The sequence below is a fragment of the Rhinoderma darwinii genome, chromosome 10 (assembly GCF_050947455.1).
Source record: "Rhinoderma darwinii isolate aRhiDar2 chromosome 10, aRhiDar2.hap1, whole genome shotgun sequence".
NCBI lineage: Eukaryota > Metazoa > Chordata > Amphibia > Anura > Rhinodermatidae > Rhinoderma > Rhinoderma darwinii.
Genome location: NC_134696.1, coordinates 93,931,053 through 93,957,580, shown reverse-complemented (window position 1 = coordinate 93,957,580; position 26,528 = coordinate 93,931,053). Strand labels below are relative to the sequence as shown.

General features: G+C 43.1%; 1 protein-coding gene across 3 annotated transcripts in view; it reads left to right on the top strand.

The window, feature by feature from the left end:
- LOC142662229 (uncharacterized) overlaps nucleotides 1-21,861 on the top strand; it is a 69,978-nt gene extending 48,117 nt beyond the window's left edge. The window contains exons 1-4 of one of the 3 annotated variants that reach the window (XM_075840322.1): nucleotides 12,326-12,571; nucleotides 12,648-12,716; nucleotides 13,325-13,433; nucleotides 18,664-21,861. In XM_075840322.1, the coding sequence (XP_075696437.1) occupies nucleotides 18,779-21,652 (2,874 nt within the window). In that variant the 5' untranslated portion in view covers nucleotides 12,326-12,571; nucleotides 12,648-12,716; nucleotides 13,325-13,433; nucleotides 18,664-18,778 and the 3' untranslated portion in view covers nucleotides 21,653-21,861. Of the gene's footprint in view, nucleotides 1-12,325; nucleotides 12,572-12,647; nucleotides 12,717-13,324; nucleotides 13,434-18,663 lie in introns of those variants that run through there. The other 2 variants (XM_075840319.1, XM_075840320.1) reach the window with 2 other exon arrangements.
- Nucleotides 21,862-26,528: the final 4,667 nt, after the last annotated feature.

Below are 26,528 nucleotides of genomic sequence, written 5' to 3'. Positions count from 1 at the left end.
CTGATCAAGATGGTTAGTTTTCCTAGAATGCTATACCCCTTTCAAACGCTACCTCTCTTATTGAAGCATGTGGATGTCTCGAAATTGACGGCTTCATTCACTAAATTTATATGGGCAGGAAAAAGGCCGCGCATAGCACTCACCAAGTTCATGATGGGCAAACAAGAAGGGGGTGTGAACTTTCCGAATGTCAGGGGTTATAACGTGGTCTGTCTTATGCGTCATGTAGTAGATTGGCTTCATGAAACAAGTAATTACTCCAATTTAGATCTGGAAGGGGAGTATGCCTCACCTTGGAACCTGAAAGCTTTGTTACATTGTAGAATCGCTTCTCTTCCGTGCCGTCTCAAAACCTCCATTGTATTGAGAGATACAGTTCTAGCTTGGAAAGTGGTACGTAAGCAGTTTGGGTTACCCCACCTGTTATCGAAGTATATGCCGTTGAGCGGCCACCCGGAGTTTTTACCGGGAATGGACAAGGGGGACGGAATTGCCTCATGGGGGAGGGTAGGCATTGGTAGCGCAGGGGATCTCATGCATACAGAGGAAAAGAGGTGGTTAACTGGGGAGGAAATCACCGCTAAACTCAGACCCATATATAGAGTCAATTTTTTGCAAGTACTTCAGGTACGAACATTTTGTACCTCCAGGCTCAGGGATTTGAGTAAGGAAGCTACTACGCACACTCTGGACGAGGTCATAGGTCCAACAACTGGGCGGGCGACCATTTCAGGAATGTATAGAGCATTGAGAGAGGGTTTTGTTCGTCCGCAATTAAGGATTAGTTTTAAAAGCTGGGAACGGTGGACTCAGGATCCAGATATAGGAGAGACCATACTGGGAGGTTGGGAGACGGTACGGAAGAGTGTGATAAATGAGAGCTGGAGGGAAACCTATTTCAAGTTGATGCATGCAGCTATATATGGTTTTAATATCTTGCCCTCACAATCTTTCCCTGATCGCATTACAAGTTGTCCCAAGTGCAATACACCACTGACGAATTTGTGGCATGGAGTGTGGGGGTGTGTACACACGAAACGATTTTGGGGGATGGTACAGAAATATATTAAGGACAATTGGAAAACGAATCTCCCAATGACGCCTCAAGCGCTACTATTCCATCAAGCGCGGCCGCCGGAGGAAGAGGGTGCTCGAGGAGTAAGATCACCTCCCGTGTTGGTGCACACGATTCTACTGGTAGCTTTGAGATGCCTCCTGAGTCACTGGTTAGAGGCAGACACGCCGGGGTTAGAAATGATTGTGTCACGGCTGAAACAGTTATTGGTTCTTGAGAGGGTGGAGGTGGAAAGGCGGAAGGAAACGGGAACCAAGAAGCTATTTGATAAGTGGCAAGTATTTATAGAAACGCAATGTACAACAGCCGAAATAGCGGAAATTGTTAGGCCTTTCCAGTACACAAAGTGGTACTGCACGCAGCTCTTGGCAGGCGGTTTAGGGAGGATGCAACTGTGAGCCAGCTGGGGGAGAAAGGATGAGTGGAAACTCATTGATGATCTAGGTGGTGTTGGAGTTGGGGGAGTCATGTTTGTTTGGTCCATCTGAAGATCGACAATTATGCCATGTTTCTATGTTGGTGTGTTTATATGTTATGTTGAATCTAAATCAAAAGTTAATCCCATGACAGTTGAGTGCTGCGCACTCATGATGTAACTCTTACGTGAAATGTTTGTAAGAAAATGTGAAAACTGACAATAAAAAGGATATTTAAAAAAAAAAAAGAAAGAAAGACGGCAACATTCGCTTCTGTGTTGATTATAGGAAGCTAAATAATATCACCCACAAGGATGCCTATCCTTTACCAAGAATCGAAGAGTCACTGACAGCGCTAGGGTCAGCCGTATTCTTTTCCACATTGGACCTGACAAGTGGATACTGGCAAGTACCAATGGCCCCTGAAGATCGAGAAAAGACAGCTTTTACCACATCAATGGGCTTGTTCGAATTCAACAGTATGCCATTTGGGCTGTGCAATGCCCCAGGAACATTTCAAAGACTGATGGAGTACTATTTAGGACATAAGAATTTTGAAACGGTTCTCTTGTATCTAGATGACGTCATTGTTTACTCTAAGACATATGAAGAGCATTTGAAGCACCTGGGAGAAGTGTTGGATGTCCTCATCAAGTACGGTTTAAAAGTCAAGCCGTCAAAGTGCCATTTGCTGAAGCCAAAGGTGCATTACCTGGGACATGTTGTCAGCGCTGAAGGAGTCATCCCAGATCCAGACAAAGTGGCTGCAGTGAAAGATTGGCCGACCCCTACCACCATTCAGGAGGTAAGAAGTTTCCTTGGATTTGCGGGGTACTACCGCCGCTTTATAAAGAACTTTGCCCAAATTGCAGCACCCCTACAGGAATTGTTACGAGGCCAACCCAATCGTAAGCTACAGAAGAATGTGCCGATACTCTGGTCTGAAGCTCAAGAGGTCTCCTTTATTAAACTCAAACAGATGCTAATTGAAACCCCCGTGTTGGCTTACCCAGACTACAGCCGTCCTTTCCATTTGTACACAGATGCCAGCAAGAAAGGATTGGGTGCTGTGCTTTCCCAAGTACAGGATGAGAAAGAAAGGGTGATAGCTTATGGAAGTCGAGCCCTTAGAAGTACAGAAAGAAACGATGATAACTACAGCTCGTTTAAGTTGGAATTACTTGCACTCGTGTGGGCCATTACTGAGAAGTTCCGGGACTACCTTACTGCCACTTCATTTGTAGTCTTTACCGACAACAACCCCCTGGCTCATTTAAACACCGCTCGGCTGGGAGCTTTGGAGCAAAGATGGGCATCCCGACTAGCCAACTTCAAATTTACTATCAAATACAGAACAGGAAAATCGAATGTGACTGCAGATGCACTGTCCCGGCTGCCTACAGTAGAAGAAGTGGACAGAGATGAAAAGAATTGGGAAGAGGTGGAAATGCCTGCTTTCTATGCACAATTTACCAACCAAAATGCCATGACAACAAGGAGAGGAACCCCGCCCCCATCTACACATGTGCCTCTTAATCTACAAACAGAGAAAGTACATTGGGCTCAGGTCCAGAAAGAAAGCAGAGTCTTGGAAAGTTTAAAAACCCTTCTTCAATCTGGAAGAAAACTCAGCAGGAGTCAGCGTATCAGTGCCGATCCAGAGTTGGTTAAACTGTTAAGGCAGAGAAGACGGCTATTCATAGGGAAGGGTCAGCTATACAGACGCACTCTAGATCCAATCACTTATGTGTGAATCAGATTGTGGTGCCCCGGCAGGACGCCAGCATAGTCCTCGAAGCTTATCACGACCAGTCTGGTCATTTTGGGTGTCAAAAGACTGAAGCCACTATAAGAAGACGGTTCTTCTGGATTGGAATGAGAGAGGACATTGAAAAATGGTGTCGAGAATGTACTTCTTGTGCAGTGAGCCGAAGAGAGCAACCTGGCCAGAAAGCGCCACTACATCCTATTGTGAGTCATAAGCCGCTGGAATTAGTTGCACTTGACCATGTGAAGCTGGAGCCAAGCAGAACTGGGTTCACCCATGCTCTGACCATCATTGACCATTACACAAAGTTTGTTGTAGCAATGCCCGTGAAGGATTTGACAGCCAAGACCACAGCTGAAGTCTTCTGGAAAACCTTTGTTCTACCTTATGGATATCCCAAACAGATTTTCACGGACCAAGGGTCTGCGTTTGAGTCACAATTGTTTCAAGAGTTCTGCACCCTCTATGGCTGTAAGAAGTTACGAACAACTGCGTACCATCCACAATGCAATGGACTATGCGAAAGAATGAATAAGACACTGATAGAAATGCTGAAAACTGTGCCTACTCATCGAAGAGCAGATTGGCCCATTCTTCTTCCAGAGCTAACTTATTTGTACAACAATACCGTCCATTGTTCCACCGGATACACTCCATACTTCCTGATGTTTGGTCGTCAAGGCAAACTACCGTCTGATATAGCTATGGAAGTTCAAGTCAGCGATACCATCAATCCACTACCACGTACAGACTGGGTAGCAGAGCATCAGCGTCGCCTGAATGAAGCCAATGAAATGGTTGAGAACCGGATGAAAGTCGTACGTCAGAGACAAGAAGAGGACTATAATTCCAATGCCAATGCTGAACCTTTGAAAGTTGGAGATCAAGTCTGGTTAAAGAAGAACCACAGAACCAGCAAGCTAGATGACTATTGGGAACCAAGGCCGTACACTGTGAAAGCCATTCCTCATCCAGAAATAGAAATCTACGAGATTGGAAAAGAAAACTTAGAGAGTACCAAGGTGGTACACCGTAATCAGCTGAAACTTTGCCTGTTGAAGGACTCTAGAGAGGAAACCATTCCAGATGAGACACCCTCTGAGGGAAGACTGGAGTCACCCATGGAAACTGCAGGTAATATGTTCCCGTTTGACTGGCCTTTCGTTCCTTGAATGCAACTAGGTGTCCCACAAGTTGTCCCTAGCCAATGTGCGCCGATTGAGTCCCACCCACAAGTTGTTCCGAGCTACTGTGAACTTATTGACTCTCAGCCCCCTACTACTTGTGATCCTCCTAGAAGGTCGGAGAGAGCCACCAAAGGTAAAATGCCTGAACGATACTGTGACTGAATAGACATGTCTATGCTACAGACTGTTTCTATGGAGCCCTATAGTTACATTTGACCCACCCAGTTGGCTCATGCAGCCTTGATTTGATTTTTTGAGACCCAGAGACTGTCCTTAACATTATTTTGAAACCCATGTTGCGCACGTTGCGCCACATCTCTATTGAGTCTATTGAAGTGCATCGCAAGGATTGTCGGCTGTACCATGCGCCTTGCAAATGGCGCCAGAAGATGTCTTGCCATATGGACGTTGTTGCCGGATATATTGAGAGACACTAGTTTTACAGTATTGCCTTAATATTTTTGCCTTTCAGGAATGCACTATGGACATTTGCTGTTATGATGCAAAGTTTACCTTTAATATGTGAATATGTTATATTGCATATTTTTGTCCCGTTTTTGTTGCAGGAGAGACAGTGTCGGGGACGACCCTGATTTTACCGGGGACGAATGTGATACCCAGGAAAATTGCTGTTTATTTACTGTCATTATACTGTTGCTTTAGTATGCATGTTTTAATGTGCTTTATTCTGTAATGATGGTTGGTACTGAATTCACTTCCCTATATGACTCAGCAGAAACATAAATGGGCTGCTTCACCTTTAAGATGTATTCTCCAGAGAGAGGGGAGGGGTGTAGCTAGCTGGGGGCTCAGGAACAAACCTCACCCAGTGCAGTGTGTGGAGCAGAGCAGTGCAGAAGTGAGGAGAAGTGTGCAGCAGCGTGCAGGCAGAGGAGAGCAGACAAGTCAGTGTCTAAAGATGGATTCAGTGAGATGCTGCAGCAGACATGTGGATCTGAGAGGAATTCTGTGAGAGGATCAGCTACAGCCATGTGGAAGTGAAAGGAGTGCAGGTCAGTGTGTGTTGCATGTGGCACAGAAGCCAGACAAGGAGCTTGGACACTACTGAGAGTGCCTAGAGCAAAGCAAGGAGCTTGGACACTACTGAGAGTGCCTAGAGCAAAGCAAGGAGCTTGCACACAGCCTAGAATCCCCAAGGGACACCATTCCTCTGTGATAGTGCAACTGGATTGGGACAGTCAGCAGCGCACCTTCCAGCACAGTATAGAGAAGAAAGAGGAGCAGAACTCACAGCACACTTGGAGGAATTACAGACAGAGTCAGGGAGGTGAAGCAGGTACCACCATTTGCAATACCCTGTGATATGTTTATACTACTTAAAGGCATTGCCTCTGTAACAAAAAAACACCAAGCATATTGTGCCCAGTAAAACTACTGTGTAAGTTTATTGAACCCTGTCTCCTGGAACATCCTTATTCAGGGTACACCACATAACATCCCAGGGGACAGAGAACAGTGTATCCTACAAGCACCACTTATTTCACTGGTTCTGCGGCCCGAGGAGCGGGAGAGAGAAAGTGCGCCACCGTGACCAAAGGACGTGAATACCAACTTCAGCTCAGAGAGCCCCGCCCACCGCGACTCGGCGCCCGCGTTACCACACATATGTATGGGGGAGTCAGGCGGAATCACAATCTATAGTGTATGGCCAGCCTCAGACAGAAAAAAAAAAATCACTGCATTGCTCCTACGGGAGAATATGTCCAGCATGCGACGGAGCGCCATATGGCGGCACACAGGGTGTCTGCAGCTACACAGGACCCCACCATACGGCCTGTACCTATACCTAGTGTCTATGTGCAATGTCCATAATGTTCTTCTGGTGAAGAGATCGTCTACAGATAGGTGGAGGGAACGACTACTCATTCCTGCTAATGAGCCCCGCAGGAGATCAAGATCAGCGTCGTCTTCAAATCCAAGACATCAGCGGACATAAATCTCAATACATTGTCAGCTCTTTTTATAAGTACCACCAGGAGATCATTAGGCTGCCCATACACAGTGTGAAAACTAGATAAAGATGCATCGGAGGCGTAACGGCAGCAGTGCAAAATCCAACCTTACCGACTTTTGAATCTCAAATCCTGTTTTAGACATAAACACCCCAAAAACTGTAAGAAATTTCCTCTTGATACATATTTGCATAACCTCGACTCTTTTGAGGTTCGGTTCACAGGACAGTTCTGTTGGCAGGTATGCAAAATCAGAGCTGCACTCACTATTCTGCTGGTGAAGTCACTGTGTATATATATGACATTACGTCTCCTGTACTAATCCTGAGTTACATCCTGTATTATGCTCCAGAGCGGCACTCACTATTCTGCTGGTGAAGTCACTGTGTATATATATGACATTACGTCTCCTGTACTAATCCTGAGTTACATCCTGTATTATACTCCAGAGCGGCACTCACTATTCTGCTGGTAGTGTACATACATCATAGCCCTACAGAAATGTGTGCACAACTCAGCAGATATGAATATAAAATCCAAATAATGGAAATTCTGTCTAACAAATATATGTTTTAATGAATCGGGTACCCGCTGTGCCCTCATCTCCATCTCCGCCGCCCTGCCGCTACTATCTCTGTTCAGTCTTCCAGCAACTCTCCTGCCTGTTCAGAAACTGTGAAGGAATATAATACACTGTGAGAAGAGCAGAGACGTCTCCTTCAGCTCATTGAATTTGCCTTCCTCGGCCTTAACCCTCTTTGTACTGAACAAGGGACTCCAGCTCATCCCCCACATGAAATGTTAGGGTGCATTTGCTTTTATTGGGGTAATTGTGCAGCGACCAGATGTGCCATAGCAGCAAATAGGATTTTATAAAATCTTGTCCACACCATGCGGATGATGACAGCAGGATTCTAAGGGAAGAAAGGTCTTGCTCACATGAGAATGTTTGGGTGCAACCTGAAGCCGCATTAGGAGTAGGTGTGGCGGCACCTATGGGGTGTACAGAAAAAGAAGAGGCTCCCTTTGTTTACCCTCTGTCAGCCCAATCATGTGTCAATTTTTAGGATGGGCTATCAATATTTTCTCGGTCTGGGTCTAACTCAGGCACCCTTGCCGCCGATCAGTTGAATGAAGAAGCCAAGGTGCACCCCCGAGAGAGAGGTGTGTCTCCTCTGATTACCCAGGCTAAGTGCCGCACATATGATTGTGGCTGTGCCTGGTACTGCAACTTAGTTCCATTTTTAAATGGGACTGAGCTGCAGTACCAAGCACAGCCACAACTGTATGTATGGCGCTGTGCCTGGGTAAACAATGACGGGAACTTTTCATTTAGCCAATAGGTGAAGGAGCCATTAATCAAATATTGAAGGCCTACCCTTCGAATAGACCATCAATATTAAAGTCCTGGAAAAGCCATTTAGGCTCACGGTCAAGTTACATTTTTTTGTCCTGATTTTCACAAAATCACAAACAAAACCAAATTGCTTCAAAATCGTGGCAAAAACTGCAAATTGACCACAATGTGTGAACATAGCCTTAGGTTTAAATTGGAATCACTCCTCCTCATTGCTGGTGACGTTTATTCTCACCGTCATTTGTCAACTATTTGGTCTCTTTGTCACTTTGTCCGGTGCCTCATGTTACTTTGATAACGCAGATGAAATAATTGATTATCAGACTGTTTCGTGCAGCTTATTGGCATTCAGCCTAATGTGAGTCACCTGCATATGTAGCTGAATTTGTTGCTACGATTTTAGTGCTTCTGATATCTCGTTCAGACCCTATAATCACGCAAGCTTCTGTTAGGCTCTGTTCACATCTGCATCGGACGCTCCTTTAGGCGCCTCCGTCGCAGATCCGGCAGGGTTTACCGGAGACAATAGCGCAGCATGCTGCACTATTGTGTCCGGTAAAGTCACGGACGCTCCGACGGAGCCTATTAAAGTCAATGGGTTCCGTCGGGCAATGGAACCGTTGGGTCCCCTATTCCCTTGTTCTGCTCCTCTGACGGAGCAGAACAACGGAATGGTTCAACGCGGGTGTGAACAGGGCCTAACCTGAAAAAAGTGCATTCAATTAGAGTTTTAGGCATAACTGTAGATAACTGGTCTCCAACCAGTGGCTCTCCAGATGGTGTAAAACTACAGTTCCCAACATGTGGTAGTCAGATTATGCTGGGGGTTGTAGTTTAGCAACAGCTGGAGAGCCACAGGTTGGAGACCACTGTTATAGACACAGCAGATATAAAAAGTATTCACTCCATTTAGACTTTTTTATGTTTTATTGTGTGACTACATTAAAGGGGTTCTCCGCTTTGGACAATCTCTGGTGAGTGGCAGCTGCTTATCTTACTCCGATGAAATAATATGTTCTTTCAGGGAAGCTTTATGTGCATGTGTTTGAGGTCCAGGAAAGTACGAGAGCTACTCGTATGGTTAATGTCAAAGAGCTTATCCCGTAAATATTAATTATTTAGTCTTGTGTTATCGAGGTGTTAACATTTCTGTTTTGTTATATCTTAGTTAGATCAAAGGAGAACACCGATACTATATGATGCATAATGAAATACTTACTTAATAGTAAGGTGGGACTATTCAAGGTCACGTCAAGCTTTTTAGAAGAATAGAAACTGAAAACTAAGTGTGTTTTCACATCCTCAAAAATTTTACATATCGAAAATTGATGTGCCTGGAGATGTCCTTTATCTTATAGAACCAGAATGATCTATGGTATATTCTCTAATCAGACAACCTAAACAAAACCTCACACCAAGAGATGGCGTATATTGGGGTCCCTTATTGCAAGTAGACAACCTAAAAACGAACCATGAAGGGACATAGCCCTTTAAAGAAATAGTATACTAAATAATATACAAAAGTACAAAAAATCTTTATTAAATATAATCATCAATAATATATAATGGAAAAAGAGATGGGATACATCATACACGGAGATATATACAGCAGGGTCAGATGGAATAGACCATGGACAAACAGAGTCAACCATCCAAAAATGACCAAACCACGTTCAGATAGTCCATATGACAAAATTATGAACCCATGGGTATAAGGTAATAAGGCCCACACAGGGTATAGTGCTATCAGCTAATTATAACAATATACAGAATCTACCATTGCCTACTATTGCCTACAAAGTATATAGCAATACATGAAAAAGTGAAACTAGAGGCGTCCAAAGAAAACATATAGGTTCAAATAGCCTGAAAGATATAACTGAGAATAACTGGACACGATAGTACGATCATGTAGAGGCCAAAAAGCTAGCACATACCCTGGGACATGATGAGGAGCGCAGGAGATCAAAAAAGCGGATGGATGAATGAACGCCTCGACGCGCGTTTCGCCCTGTAGACCGGCTTCGTCAGGAGAAGCCGGTCTACAGGGCGAAACGCGCGTCGAGGCGTTCATTCATCCATCCGTTTTCTTTGGACGCCTCTAGTTTCACTTTTTCATGTATTGCTATATACTTTGTAGGCAATAGTAGGCAATGGTAGATTCTGTATATTGTTATAATTAGCTGATAGCACTATACCCTGTGTGGGCCTTATTACCTTATACCCATGGGTTCATAATTTTGTCATATGGACTATCTGAACGTGGTTTGGTCATTTTTGGATGGTTGACTCTGTTTGTCCATGGTCTATTCCATCTGACCCTGCTGTATATATCTCCGTGTATGATGTATCCCATCTCTTTTTCCATTATATATTATTGATGATTATATTTAATAAAGATTTTTTGTACTTTTGTATATTATTTAGTATACTATTTCTTTAAAGGGCTATGTCCCTTCATGGTTAGTTTTTAGGTTGTATATTCTCTAATCAGGACTGCCGCACTATAATAGGGACAGTAAGGAGATAGAGTAATGGAAGTGGTCATCTTGTAAATTTCCCCAAAAATGTATTAGCGCTCACCATGCAGAACCAGGGTCAGACTGGCCAACCAGAGTACCAGAAGATTACATCTGATGGTTTGATCTGGATCTTTGGGGTTCTCCACTTTTGACAATTCCTTTTTGTTAGAAGGTCCCCATCGGTAGGCAGATCACTTGGTGTCAAACTAAGAATTGCGGCCAAAAAGCCATACCTTCGACGTAGAAACAAGGCCAAGTGACTCAACTGTGCACGAAAACATAGGAACTAAGGTGAAGAAAAATGGGACTGATGAGTCCAAAATTTTTATATTTGGATGTAACAGGAGGCAGTTTGTTGGCCGAAGGGCTGGAGAGCAGTAGAGTAATAAGTGTCTGCAGGCAACAGTGAAGCATGATGGAGGTCCCTGCAAGTTTGGGCAGTACTTCAACAAATGGAGTTGGGGATTTGGTCAGGATAAATGGTCTCCTCAATGCTGAGAAATACAGGCAGATACTTATCCATCATGAAATACCATCAGGGAGGCGTCTGCCTCCATATTTATTGCGCAGCAGGACAACGACCCCAAACATACAGCCAATGTCATCAAGAACTGTCTTCAGTGTAAAGAAGAACAAGGAGCCCTGGAAGTGATGATCTGGCCCCCACAGAGCCCTGATCTCAACATCATCGAGTCTGTCTGGGGTGACATGAAGAGATAGCCTGGATTACATGAAGAGACAGAAGGATTTGAGGAAGCGACATCCACAGAAGATCTGTGGTTAGTTCTCCAAGATGTTTGGAACAACCTCACTGCCGAGTTCCTTCAAAAACTGTGTGCAAGTACCTAGAAGAATTGATGCTGTTTTGAAGGCAAAGGGTGGTCACACCAAATATTGATTTGATTCAGATTTCTCTTCTGCCCATTCACTTTTTATTTTGTTAATTGATAATAATAAAAAACTTGTTTGAAAGCATACTTACTTTGCAGCATTTTTCCACAACTGCCTAAAACGTTATATATACATATACACGTGTTTTGCTTAGAACGTGTATCCATGACATGTCAAAAATAAATTGACTGCACCTTTAAATATTCTTAACAGAATCTGTAAAGATTGCAATGGGCCGGATTTAAAATTCTTCTGGTTTCCTTTACCTTGGGAACAGTGCAGGGTGGGAGTTTATATGAACGGTACACAGTTAGGTCACATGTCTGACAACAGGGGGAGCTTAAGCGCTGTCTGTTTCCAAGAGCAACCAGCAGAATTGTGAGCTTAGGGGAAACTTCCATCCCCCCCCCCCCCCTACCCGCAGGTCCTAAAACTCTGGAGACATCACTACTGTAGAAGAGGGGAAATCTCAGGTCTGGTAATACCCTAGACTAAGGACTGTCCACTCCTAGTGAAAAATTGGTACAGCATATTAACATTATTTAAGGCACTAAACATAAAGGGTATGTATACTTTTGCAACAAACTTTGCATTGACTAAATTTATCTAAGCTTTGCAAATCCTATTGTTTTGTGTATACAGCTCCTATGAAAACTTATGCGTTTCAATGGTACAAACTACATGCAAACTCTGCCTCCTTTTCTTGCTAATCGACAAAAATATGTGAGGGGGCAAGTGAAAGGGGCATATTATTCCTAATATATGCCTCTGACTATAGGAATCTATGGAACCACTGCTTCGGATCTTGCTCAGGTGTGCCCACTCTCCATCGTGTCATCCCTTAATATATGAGGTTAATCTAAAACAGAATTCTCTTTTTAACTTTGTACAATATAAATCTACCTAAAAATACTTTGCGTTACTGTTTCTGAATTGATTTTGAGATTTTTATGATGTATTTCTTAATTGTTGTTCATAGCTGCTTTCACAATTCTGCTGGTTGCCCTTGGAAACAGACAGCAGTTAAGCTCCACCCTGTTGTCAGACATGTGACCTAACTGTTTACCGTTCATATATGCTCCCACCCTGCACTGTTCTCAAGGTAAAGGAAACCAGAAGAATTTTAAATCCAGCATTAGACGTGAATGGAGACAAGGAAACCTCATGTATTTTTTTTTTTATTAAAAAGAGTTCCCCTTTAAGGGCAAATGTTGTCGTAATGAATATAAATCCTGCAGGAGGGGTCAGATAATGCTGCATTTTATTAATATGAAGACCCGTTGACTACTTAGGACATCGCAGATTTGTAACTCTAGTCAGCCATGATGTAATATTAACTTTAATATAGTTCCGAGGTGGAAGTTTTTGTTTTTTTTTATATTGTAAGTAATGTGAAACTTGCCGTAGTCAGGTGGAAACTCTGCTGCTTCTAGTAGAACTTCCTTATTTTTATTGCAGAGACGAAAGTGAGTGACGGACGACGGGCTGAATAAGACGGAGCTGCAGGTGGAGCAGAGATCACACAAGGTACGAGACTGCAGTACTGTATATATAGTATATGCCTATAGATGTGAGATCCTATATAATGTGCGCTGGGTGGTTAGTCAGGCCATGAATGACCGCCCGCCCCAGGCTTCATAACTGTAGAGTCTAAACTTTTCAGCATTATGTGTACTATAGGATACATGACACCATATACAGATGTAGCCATCTTTATCTTGACTCTTAACGCATCAAATACACCGTGGCAAGAAAATGTAACATGACTTTTTAAAGGGCTTTTTTTGTGTGATATCAGGCTGCGTAAAGTTATCAGAGTCCAGATAAACTTGGCTACATCTGTATTGTTTTCAGATGTCATAGTATACAGTATATTTTGGTTGTATATGTCGTGTCATGTGCTATCTCCAGGAGGAGGAAGGGGGGAATCTTAGCTAAAAATCCACTTGTGATCCTCTCCAGGTACTGATTGACATCACCAGCCCCCTAACCCATATTGTAAGGGGATATCCACACGCTGCCGAATACATGTGAATAAGGTTTCTGCAAACTGATAAGTGGGACAGTAGCCAAAATTTCTTCTACACATCTGCCAGGTGTGAATTTGCCCTAATGCTTTTCTCATATTCATCTAGAGATAAAGCCCTAAGTTGACGCCTTAAGGACATGAGATCATCATGACCGGACAGGGATTTTTTCTCTTCTCGTTGTACCTCAAGAGGTCGTATCTGGTCCATTAGGGAGGTAAATGTAGCCAGTTTTTGTTTCTTATAACGAGCTCCCTGTTGGATCAAGACGCCCCTTAAAGGGAATGTGTTGTTAAACAAGTTAAACAATTAGTGTGTAGGTGATTAAACATTGTTCTAATTTTTTTTATTTTTTTCACGAGTCAGGAAATATTATAAATTAGATTCTAATTTATAATATTTCCCAGTGCTGGTCACTAGATGGAGCAATTCCCAAAATTGCAGCATTGCATGTGGTAAAGCAACCACATTGCTTTATGCTGCAAAATTTGGGAAAACTCACTCGCTCTAGTGAGCTCTCAGAATCCCCCCTCCTTTATCCTGGCTAGTGCCGGGAGAAAGGAGGGGATTGAACGGTCTAACCTCCTACACTGTGTGCCACCATTTTTTGAGCTAACACACAGTGTAGTAGGTTAACATACACTAGTAAACACACAGTAAAACACTTACATACACAGAAATAACTTACCTGCTCCAGTCGCCGCCGCCGCTCCCTCCGGTCCGTCCGCTCCGTCTGCTACCGCCGCTCCAAGTGCACAAGTCCGGAAGCCGCAACCAGAAGTAGTAATCTTACTGTTCCGGTCTATAGGAAAATGGCGCCGGACGGCGCACAGTTCAACTTGGACTGTGTGGGAGCGGCGCATGCGCCGTTCCCACACAGACGGCGTACAGCATAGTGGATGGAACGGGCCCCGTTCGCATTCACTATGGGACTGTATGTGCCGTATTCCATGTCTGTATGTGTCGTTAATCGACACATACAGAAATGGAAAAAAAAATGGCAGCCCCCATAGGGAAGAAAAAGTTAAAAAATAAAAAAAAAGTAAAACACAAACACACAAATAAATATAAAAGTTTTTAATAAAACACTAAAATCAAACTGATGTAAAAAAAATTTTTTTCGTGACACTGTTCCTTTAACACTGCTTTGTGAGCATTCCACACCGAGCTAGGACTAGTATCTTCCACAGCATTAAATTGAAAGTATTCTTGTAGTTTAGATGCAATGTTATCTCTATAAATAGGTATTTTAAGGAGAAAATGATTGATTCGCCTTGTTGTTATAGGGCGATTGGATTGTGAGAGTTCCATTTGCATATAAATGGGAGCATGATCGGACCAGGTTGTGTCCCCTATATCCGATGATCTAATATGCCGTAACGTTTCTCTGCCCACCAGGAAGAGGTCTATTCTAGAGAAGGTCTGATGTCGTGGCCAGTAAAATGTGTATTCTCTAGATGAGGAATTCAAACATCTGAACGTATCGTACGATTCTGTGTTGTGTAACCAGGGAGATAGTGTGGGGGAAGATCTTCCGCTCTTACATGTGGTGTCCCACTGGGCATCTGGTATGAGGTTAAAGTGTCCGCAGAGAATAAGTTGTCCACACGCGATTTTTTCTAATTCGTCTTCGGAGTCTGTTTAAGAAGCGAATTTGAGATGAATTAGGAGCATAAATATTAACAAGCGTTATCTGGACATTATTGAGAAGTCCCACCAAAATAATGAACCTGCCCCCCTCATCCTCAATAGACTTGGTGAGGTGAAAAGATACAGAGTCACGGAAGGCAATCAAAACTCCCGCCTTTTTTTGGGAAGCATTAGCTTTATAAATGACCGGGTATTTATGGTGCGTGCATCTAGGACTCGCTTGTTGAGAGAAATGCGTCTCCTGAATACAGAGGACGTCCACCTGAGATGAGAGCGCGTCTCTCCACATCGATGACCTCTTGAATGGGGAATTTAAACCTTTAGCATTTAAGGACATAAATTTAAGCGCCATATATTAATGTAAGGAATAGCTGACTGTAGCTAAGGATATATGCGGGGATCTCCCCTTTCTCATCTCCATTAACAGATACCATAAAGACCCAGTAGATACCCTTCAATGGTAAATAGGGGAAAAAGGAAGGGTTAGGTAGAAACAAAATCAGAAAAAACATTTTCAACAATATGCAAACCAGCATTATTCCACCAAATTCCTTGGTGGACTGTTTCCAAGAAAGAACGGGGTAAGAAAGTCCGTCTGAAGACCCCTATGACCTCGTTCAGTTCTAGGATACATGACAGTTCAATGATGATTCGGTCCGTGCTGCCAATCCTGCGGGATTCGTGCCGGGGAAATTCTATCCTGTTTAGGAGAGGGCCTCGACAAATTCACTCGCCAGCGCCCCAACAAAGCCTCGCCCTCATCCAGTGTCGTCACGACATGCAGCACCCCATTTCTGTGGATAAGGAGCTTGGTCGGAAAGCCCCATTTGTAGGCTATATTATCCTTCCTCAGGGTCGTGGTTAGAGGTATAAAACGACGTCTTGCTTGTAGAGTCAGTTGAGACAAGTCCGCATATAACTGGATTTTCTCGTACGGGTTCGGTAGCGTTTCAGATCGTCGAGATACTGACATGAGAGACTCCTTTGTCTGGAAAAAATGGATGCGTGCTATAACATCTCGGGGAATGTCAGGCGGTATCGATTTCGGCTTAGGGAGCCTATGGGCTCTATCAATTATAAGATCAATTTGCTGAGCAGAAGGCAACACGGTTTTCATAAGTTGCTGAAGATAAGTAGTTAAAGCAGCAGGCTGAACCGATTTGGGGATGCCTCTGAATTTTACGTTGTTTCTCCTGTTAGGGTCCTCCAAATCAGCCAGTTTAGATGGAAGATTCGCCACTTCCCCTTCCAGGGAATGGTGAGCATCTACCATATCATTATGCGCCGATGTGAGTTCCCCCATCTTGGTCTCAACATGGTCAACTCTGTGACCCAGATCATCTACTGTAGCCGCCATTTTCGCCGAAAAGCGTGCCAAATCTTTCTGGAAGGATCCCCCATGGCTTTTATAAAGTGTTCTGAAGCCACTTGATCTGTGGACTGTATCACCTTGATAGGGTCTGGGCCTGTTTCCAGCCCGGGGCTATCCCCTTCCCCGGGCCCATCCCCCTCCTCCAGCTCAGATTGATGCTTTCCCGGGCCGGCCTGATGAGAGGTGCCTGGACTCATAGCTTGTATAGACGCCATTACTGCAGGGCAGGGAGTGTCGCTCATGGATGGAACAGGCAGCAGGAGCAGTGACATTGGCGGGTAAGTACTCCGCATTACATCGCTCGTAAGAGCTGACTCACCCCCTCCAGCCGCGGGATCTCCAGCTTCATCCCTTCTCAGAGAGGAAGCAGGGGAGGCACCCTCCGAGGACGGCGATCCGGCGCCATGTTTATTGTCTCGTGAGGCGAAGAAGTCTGTGAAGCGTTTCGGCCTCGTCGCTAGAGCCTTTTTACGGGTCATCATGTTCCGATGTCCCCGTAGTGTGGACCGGGTGCAGGGAAGGTACCGGTAAGTGATCTGTCAGTGCTTATATTAGTTTCCCAGAGGTCAGAGGACGGAGCTCACAGGGATGCGACTGCTCCATTCAGCATCCACACCACGCCCCCCCATAATGCTTTTCTTACCCGCTCCACTTTACCCATAGGGCAGCATCACCCTTGGGTAACGGTCTCCTTTCGTTAAATAATTATATTGTTATTCTGCAGCTTCCAACCACACGTCGGGAGGATTATGGAGCAATATGACCCTCTCCATAGCCCCTATAGCAGCCACAGGGGTTGTACCCACAGTACGTACCCTCTTGCTTAAGTCACAGGTGGACATGTACATTTATATATTGATCCATAATGTTCTTTAAAATTAATTAAAGGGGTTGACTATTTTGGAAACCGGTAAGTGGTCCTATGATAATGGGGGGTTTCCCCTACTTGGGACTATCTCAGTGTCACTGCATGGGAAATGTAAAATTACACGCCATGTATTGAAATGAATTGGCAATTGATCTAATATATGGACAAAACGAGAGCCGCTATTTTAAGCAGCTCTTTACATGCGGGTAGGAGTGGGTAGGATCCTATCCCTGATAGGATTTGTGTATAGGGATGAAAGCTCGATCCTACTGCCACTTTGAAAAGTTATGTATAAGTATGTCGAAGGTTAAGGAGAAAGTTCTCTGCTGAAGTACAATGACACTGTGCAAGTCGCTGGAGAAAATAAATCTCGGACATGTGAGATAGAACAAATCTTCTCTAAGGCAAATCTAGACATAAAGACCATTCACGGACCATAGAAGCTGTGGAGGGGGCCACTCAGGACCACTTAAAGTGGTGCTATCAATGTACGATCAACGGAGGTCCTTCGACAGGAGACGAATTGGCTCAACTTTTTAGTAGCACCAGTGCCATTTCATTCCCCAGCTATTGGACATTACCGACATATCCTAGCAATATGCCAGCAATGTTTGTGTTGAGATAACATCTTTACATGATAACATCCTTCTTTCTGCCTGCACCTACCACTAGGGGGCACTCCTTACAAATTTATACATCTAATATTGTGTTAAATTAGAGTTATATAAATCTTTATTCAGTGAGCTCCCCCTAGTGGTGGCTGCAGTGAGTCATAATTTTATCTTTGAACTCTATGGGGGGGAATTTATCAACTTTTCTAAGCCAGACGTAGCAAAAGTCGCACAAACGGCTCAAAAATTTCAAAAATGTAGACTTTTGAGCCGTTTCTGCCACTCTTGCCACTTTTTAAGTGGGTAGATGTGGGCGGAAGGAGGCTGGGCCATCCGTGGCTCGACGTATGTATAATTTATGCCAGAAACTGACTGGCGTAGGTTTCCCTCAGTGTCGCATGGACAGCCGAAGACATGACAAATATATTAAGGGGTGTACGCCTCTTAATAAATGTGTTTAATCTTACTCTAATTTCTTTTCTATTAGGACTGGCCAGTCTTAATAAAGTCTTGATTTTTCTGTAGGTCCCTATAACTTATAGCTATGTGATCAGTGACACTCTTCTTCTTCATGTGGCATGCAACAAAAATATAATTCATGGCCATTTTTTACGTTTTCCATTTTTATGCTGAATATTTAATGTTATACAATAGCCTCCCCCTGTACATAGGGGGCACTATAAGGATAAGACTATCTAGGACACGATCCCATTGTATCTGTATTGCTGTCTCCGCTCCTTGCGATTATTTAAAAGATTACGAGTTTTGTTCCGGGATTGAGCCAGATATCTGCGTCTCACTAAATTAAGGACACTTAGGGTGTTTCATAGGGGGTTGGGTAGTCATAAACCATAAAAAAAGAGGCACTGTAGCCATATTGTGACCATCCTATGGTATAGTATTATACTTTCCTACTTATTCTTACCTCTCCAATCTTCTCCTCTAGGGCACTCGTCTTCTTGATGTACAGAACATTGTGGAATATGGTACCACCACTCAACTCCTCATTCATTTTCGAATAATTTTCGAGGACTGAAGAAGATGACTTATGACCTGGTGAAATGAACTCTAGGCCAACTTCAGGAAGGATGAAATTTCCCTTGGTCATCATTCAGTTTGGAGCTCTTTTCATCTCTTTAGTGACAAGTTACGGGTTCAGAAATTGCATCCAATACTACGAAAGTCCTAAAACTTTCCTCTGCATGAACCGCCAGGAACTGAGCATAGAGAGTGTTGTGTCTGATATCCTCATAATTGCTGAGCACCTGACTATATCGCAAAACACCATCACAATTTTACCTAATGGGAGCTTCAATCACCTACCACAGCTTAAGAACTTGAGCCTTAGTAACAACCATCTGCAGACTGTTGAATCAGAGGCCTTTACAAACTTGGAAGCCTTAAAATATTTGGACTTGTCTTATAACCAAATAAGAAGTTTATCCTTGGGAGTTTTTCATGGACTTGGAAACTTGACCCAACTCTACCTACATTACAATACTCTTGCCGTAATACATCCTGACGTCTTCAGACCTCTTCTTGGCTTACAAAGTCTCAACTTGTCGGCCAACTACTTAAACAATTTCAGTAGTGTTGTCCATGCCCTTCAGCCGTTAATGCAACTCAAGAATCTTAGCTTGTGTGATAATAATATCAGCCACTTGGCTCATACCGATTCACTTCCGAGGAATTTGTCCAAACTTTTTCTCTGCCAAAACCACTTACAGGACTTGAATTGCCACCAAGATTTTTTAATCAATATCAAATATCTTGACTTGTCCTACAACAACATCACCTCCTCCTCCTTGCAGAAAGTAAACTTGAGTAATACAAACTATTTACGGATAGCATTTAATCCTGATTTCGAGATTCTGAAATTTTTGGAAAATCCCACCATACCCCCGGAGAGGATTGATTACTCCGGATTAAAATTAAACACTTCTGAAAAATTACAGGTGATGTGTTCCCATTTAAAAAGCAAACAGATTTCAAAATTGAATTTAATTCGGAACAATATTACTTCACTGCCGAACCTCATATTCGAAAATTGTACTTCGTGTCTCCAGATGGATTTATCATACAATAGGCTTAAAGATGCGAGCTGTTTAAGCTTCCTTAAGACATCCAATCTTTCGTCGTTGACTATCGAGCATAACCTCTTAAAACAGTTGAAGTCCTGTCCCAATGTGACCACTTTTCCAGACCTGCAGTCAATTTCTTTTCGATTTAACAGAATATGGTCAGTGATGTCGGAAGCATTTACCTACGCGCCTAATCTGAAAGAACTAAGATTAAACATCAACAATATAATACATTTGCTTCCACATTGTTTTAAGGGATTAAGCAATTTGAGGACGTTGCGTTTGGATAATAACCTCATTACAGATTTGTACAAAAATTCGTTTTTTGGTTTGAAACAGCTTACAACTCTCAATCTCAGGAATAACAGAATTTCTGTCATTTTTGAAAATGTGTTCGAAGGTTTGGAGAATTTGATTATATTGGATCTTGGGGGAAACAAGATTACGCAGGTTAAAAATGGATCCTTTATTGGGTTAAAATATCTTTCAAAGTTGTATCTAGATATTAACCAGATTAAAAAAATTAGTGGGGACATGTTCAATGGTGTAGAGGCAACATTACAGGTCTTGGATTTGGCGTCGAATAAGTTGAGTTATCAATCTTCCAGACAAAACCTTTCGCCGTTCTCAAAACTTGAAAAAATATATGACTTGAAACTTCAGAGTCAACAGCCACATGGGCTAATGGCCATTCCAAAAGGCTTCTTTAAAGGTCTAGATAGCCTACGGGATCTGTATTTGGGACAAAACAGACTCGCCCATTTAGGATCCAATGTGTTCGATGAGCTCAAAAATCTGAAATTTCTCAGCTTGGCAGAAGACTGTAATGGCGTCCAGAACCTCTCACCGGGAATTTTCAAAGACTTAGTGAACCTAAAATACTTGGACCTGGAAAATATGTGTATACAGTCTTTGAGCCCAGATATCTTCTCGAACCTTACCAATCTCAGAAGACTCCAGCTAACAAAGAACGGGTTAAAACATATAGATATCCAAATATTTGAAAACATGACCAAATTAAGATACCTCGACTTAAGAAATTGTCCCTTTACATGCACTTGTGACAATGCGGACTTCCAAGGGTGGTTGAATGTGTCACAGGTACAAGTTGTGTATGCTTATAATATCACATGTAGCAATGAACGTTCTGCTTTCTTCCATAGTTTTGATACTCACGTGTGTGACCTCAAAGTTAAGCTAATACTATTTTTCACTTCTTTCTTCTCCTTGTGCCTCTTTATAATCATACCTATTATCTACAGCAAATCCTACTGGCGCATCAAATATAATTACTTCCTTTTCATCTCATGGCTCAATGAACGTTGGAATTCTAAGAAGGACCTCTACAAGTATGATGCCTTTGTGTCCTACAACACTCGGGATGAAGACTGGGTATATGAAACAATGCTGCCCATGCTTGAGAAAGGCAAGTCCTCAAAATCACTTCGACTTTGCCTCCACCATCGGGATTTTACACTAGGTAGGGACATTGTAGACAACATTGTGGACAGCATTCACAACAGTCGAAAGACCCTCTGCGTGGTGAGCAGGAGTTATCTTCGAAGTGAGTGGTGTTCCATGGAGATGCAGTTGGCCAGCTATAAGTTGTTTGACGAAATGAAGGATGTTCTTGTTCTCATATTTTTGGAGGATATCCCGAAAAGAGAGTTGTCCACCTACCATAGGATGAGGAAGGTTATGCTGAAGAAGACTTACATTACATGGCCAGGGGAACCTGAGGCCCAAAGGTTATTTTGGGCCAAAGTTCGAAAAGCACTGAGGGGTGGTGACAAAGAAGACGGTGAAGATGACTTATTACTTCGTGATGATGAAGCCCTCCTTATATCAAGTTGATGCTTTAGAATTTGTTAGTTGGGTTTTTTTTGTCCACCAACGGCCCTTTTGGAACCGGCCCATCGCTGCGGTGTAATATTGTATTGTAAATATGCTGTGTTACCAATTTGTTCATCATGTGGAGAACCTAAGAACACATGTTTGATAGGACATATAGGATGGGATTGATATGATAGGAATGTCAATAAAGGATGAAGATATTAGATATATTCTATTTGTACTGCTTTTTTAGGGAGAAGGTTGGATTATATTGGGCTTCTAAAATACTTTCATTATGCTATACATCCAGTTAAGGCCCCCTCCACGTCACGTTTTTTCTCTAAATTTAGCGCGTACACCAGTAAAGTTGGCGGTGTACACGCTATACGTGTACATAGAGGTCCATAAGCCCGACGGACGCCAAAAGAGTGTCCTTTTGGCCTTTATCGGACTGTTATATGTCACTATGCCTTTTTTTTAAAGTATAGAATAGCATATTAGACTATATAATTCCATACAACGGAATGCCGTAAAAAAAGATATACTATTTTTTTTAACATGGGAGCCTTTATATGACGTATTCCACGGTATGGCATATGTCACAGGTATCCGTTTAACGTATACATCATGGATTTTTTTAATAGATTTTCATGACTTATAAGTTAAACGAATACCATTGAAGTCTATGAGTGACGCTTTAAACCGGTGCCTAATAGTGGCAACCGTCACCCATGGACTATAATAATCATTTAACAGACTCATGAACGCTTATGACCCCAGTTCATGACATATCCGTTTAACCATTTAACAGATACCTTTAAAGTCTATGGCGTAGGACATCACTCAATCCTACATTTAATGTATACGTCGGGAGCTTTTCCCAGCGTATACATCAAACATAGCGCAATAACGTAAGGTGAAGAGGGCCTAATGGACACTTTGTGTGAGTCTGCACCGTGACAGTTTATGACTGGCCTCACATTAAAGCGGTTGTCTGCTTGTTGGTTCCAAAAACAGCGCCACACTTGTCCGTGGGTTGTGTGTGGTATTGCAGCCCTATTTAAGTGAATGCAATACCAGACACAGCCCATTGACAGGGTTTTCTATGGGAAGTCACCAGGAAAATAAATAACTGCATGAAGGGTTTCCAACGTGTTGGAGAATCACTGGGTGCCATATTGATGTTTTTGATGATGTTGGCTTACCCTGAGCTGCAATACCAGACACAACCCAATGACAAGTGTGGCGCTGTTTGTGGGGAGAAAAAAATCAAACCTTATTTCTAATCTTATACAGCCCCTGTGGCATAGCTATAGGGGGGTACAGTGGTAGCAAACACACCTGGGCCCTCGTAACTCGTACCTAAAGGGGCCAATGGGCCACTCTGCCACATAAGAAGACACCAGTATTATAAATGGCACATGGTAGGTGGGGGTCACTGTTACAGATTTGTATGGGGTCCAGAAACTTGATGTTATACCTCTAACAACCACTTGAAGTCCAGGGAGTAGTAGAGCTGAAGGCTTTTTTTTTACTCCATTAGGCCTCATACTAATGTCATAAACGTCCCTATTATAATCTGTCACTTAATATAAGGATTGTTGATATATGTGTCCTGTAGAAGACTAAGAATATGACACAGCCTACATATCCTCAAGAAAGGGGACAGTATAATTGATGTATGTATGATTCGCATAGGCAGCCAGGCACGGAAATCAATACAACTCTGCTACGTATTTATTCAGGAGTTTTCTTCGTATGCACGCTCGTGTAGACGTTATGATGAATCTGTTGTAATGTAGCAGAGCTGTAATGGGAAAGAAGGCTGAACTCTATCCATAAGGCCTGATTCAGACCAGCGGAAATCTCGTTATGTTGTCATAAGACACGGATAAAATAGATCAAATAACAATGCCCGTATGGGCGGCAAACACTATACATGGCAAACAGAATGGGAGGACAACAAAGAGTCATGGAGTTCTATCAGTAAGTCATGTGTATAATGAACATTGCGTAACGTTGGGTCCCAGTTACAGGATATGGTTGCAACGTAACCGAAAGTCAAGGAATTAAAGGAGCACTCCACTTTATTTTTTTATTGCACCTTCCATTTGTACATTGGTGTTTCAGTGGGCTGCTGTGTGCAAAAATACTTACCGATCTTGTTTTTTTCGGGGCCAACGCCGGTCACGTGATTTTCCCTCTGACTCGTCTGGAGTCACTGTGCTTTCGAATAGACGGAACTCAGGCTCTCAATGCATTCCTATGGGAGCCAGGACCCGAAAAATGACAATATGCGGGGATCGGTAAGTATTTCTGCACACAGCTCCCCACGGAAACACCAATGTACAAATGGAGGGAGCAATAAAAATATAAAGTGGAGTGTTTCTTTAAGGAAAAAGCGAAAGTAAGGAAAGTCTTTACCCCAGTAATGGTGGTAGTGAGAGAAGAGGGGAGGGTAACGGTGGAAGGTATAACCCGAAAGATCATTCTACTGTAACAAACACGAGGAACCCCCTTCTGAGGTGAATTATGGAAGAGAGGGTCATTGTTGGATGAGCGTAGGAAATCTAGGGAAGCCATGTTTTTTCAAAGCGGGTGGTCGTGTCATTCAGGACACTAGAAAGGTATTCGTTGACCATGTAGTTATCCAGTCTCTATGACTGGACGCATGTATTTCAATGGGGCTGTTCACACGGCCCGTGTGAAGGGCCCGTGAAAAAATAGAACATGTCCTATTTTGGTCCGTTTTCACGGATCCCTCAATAGACTCAAGTCTTTGAAAACGGGTCCCACACGGGTGCGACTTGGATGTGAAAAACGGCCGTTTTTCACGACACAGTTTGCACTCATTTGTCTGAAGAAGGCCTAAAATGTAGAAATTGGTGGCCAAATGCAGAGATGACCTGCAGCCAATGGTAACCAGTTGTGTCAAATTGATTAGTATAATACAAGGTAATAAATATGTAAAAAAATTATTACATTCAAATACGTAAAAAAAAAAAAGACGTTTCTCCTACGTGGGTATGAAGCCATATTTCCAGTAAAATCTACGCTATGAGTAGGAGTAAATTTTCCTTAATAAATGTGGCCGAAACGATGTCTCCTCGAAGACCCCACCCGCTTCTGCACTTTGTATCTTTGTTGTAACCACAGATTCTAATTTACTTAATGAGAAATTAAACTCTGCTTTTACCCAGAGGCTCTTGCTTTCTTCATTTGCATATTAAGGAAGTGAATGTTCTTGGGAATTTAATTTTTAACTTCATTTGCCTGCAGATAAGCTGTAGCAGCTCTGACACGTGATTGAGTCTGAAATCTCTCGGTGCTTTTCTATTATGAGTAAACATTAAATAATAATTAATTTAATATATCTCGCAGAGTTCCTCATTTGGAGATTTTTTCTGTAATCTCTCCACAGTGCAATGTAATCTGCTAATGAGCCTGCAACTGAAGACCCGTATATTGTCTGCTGTGTTTTGTCAAAAAAAAGATGAAAATGAAAGATATTTACATGCAGCAGAAAGGGCAATTTATACCGGCTGAATGAATGGACAACCTTCAGCGCAACTCATGAGTGATGACCTATGGCAGGCCGGAACGTAGCGTTGTAACGGTCTGATTATTACGATAGCCAGAGGATGAACTAACAGACTGCACAATTCCACCTATAGCCCCTCTTACCATGACCGGTTAGGTACTCAGTTGGCCGCAGGACTTAAGTGACCCTACCTAATCTGGTGGTTAATATTCTGGATAATGTTATCATGGGAAAACCAACCAAAAATAGGAGGACATGGAGGTATGGTTGATTTGGGTAACGGCAAACAAAATTGTCATGTACAAGGAAGGGTATAAAACGGAGATATAGTGAGGTCAAGCAGTTTAGAAGATCGTTACGTGAGTCAGGCAGAGGAAGATGTGGTACCAGGAGTGAAACGTAACGTAGTCAGGAAGCCGGGAGTCGGGAAGTTATGCGGTACAGTAGCGGTAGTCAGACGAGCCAGAGTTCAGTAATGGTGATGTAGCAGTGTCTGGTCTGCAGAACAGCGGGGTGAAGCAAACAGAAGTCAAATGAGCCGGGTCAAACAGTAAAATATCACAACAGGTGAACACTGGTATAGTCCCTTTATTGGTCTAGTGGCTGCCCGCTCTGTGAAAGCGCTGCCCTGGATCCCTACCAGCGACGACGCGAGGCTTAGGGCTTTTCCACATCTAGCAGAATTGCAGAGGGAAAATACGCAGAATACAGTAGCAGCAAAGAGGGTGAGATTGAACAAACACATGCTGCGTAAAATTTCCGACCAGAAATTGACTTGCGGTGCGTCTTTTTCGTACCACAGAATGTAAATTCCTGCTGCGCAAGGTGGACTCAATTCCTGCGATTTTCACCATCTCCCAACATTGAGAAAAACGCAGCAAAATCCGCACCATATACTGAAGTAAAAAACGCAGGAAATGATGCGTTTTTTCCACAGCGGAAATCCTGCTAGTTTCTGCGAAACTGCTGCAGAAATTTTCTGCAGCAATTCCGTTACATGTGGATAAATCCTTAGACTGAGTTCACACGGGGCAGATACGCTGCGTAATAGCACGCAGTGTATCCGCGCTGTGCGCTGCAGGGAATTCCTAGTGAAAAAAACGCACAAAACTGCGGTGCAGTTTTTCGCCTGGATTGTCCGCTGCAGAAAATTGCAGCACCTACAGCACCTGCTAGCAGGCCGGCGTCCTGGGATGAAGTTTCATCCTAGGAGAGCGCTGCAGCCTGTGGTCGGCTGCAGTGGCGGTCACATGGGATGAAGCGCAGCCGCCATCATAGAGATGAGGCTAGTCGACGCCCGTCACTGTCCAAGGTGCTGAAAGAGCTAACTGATCGGCAGTAACTCTTTCAGCACCC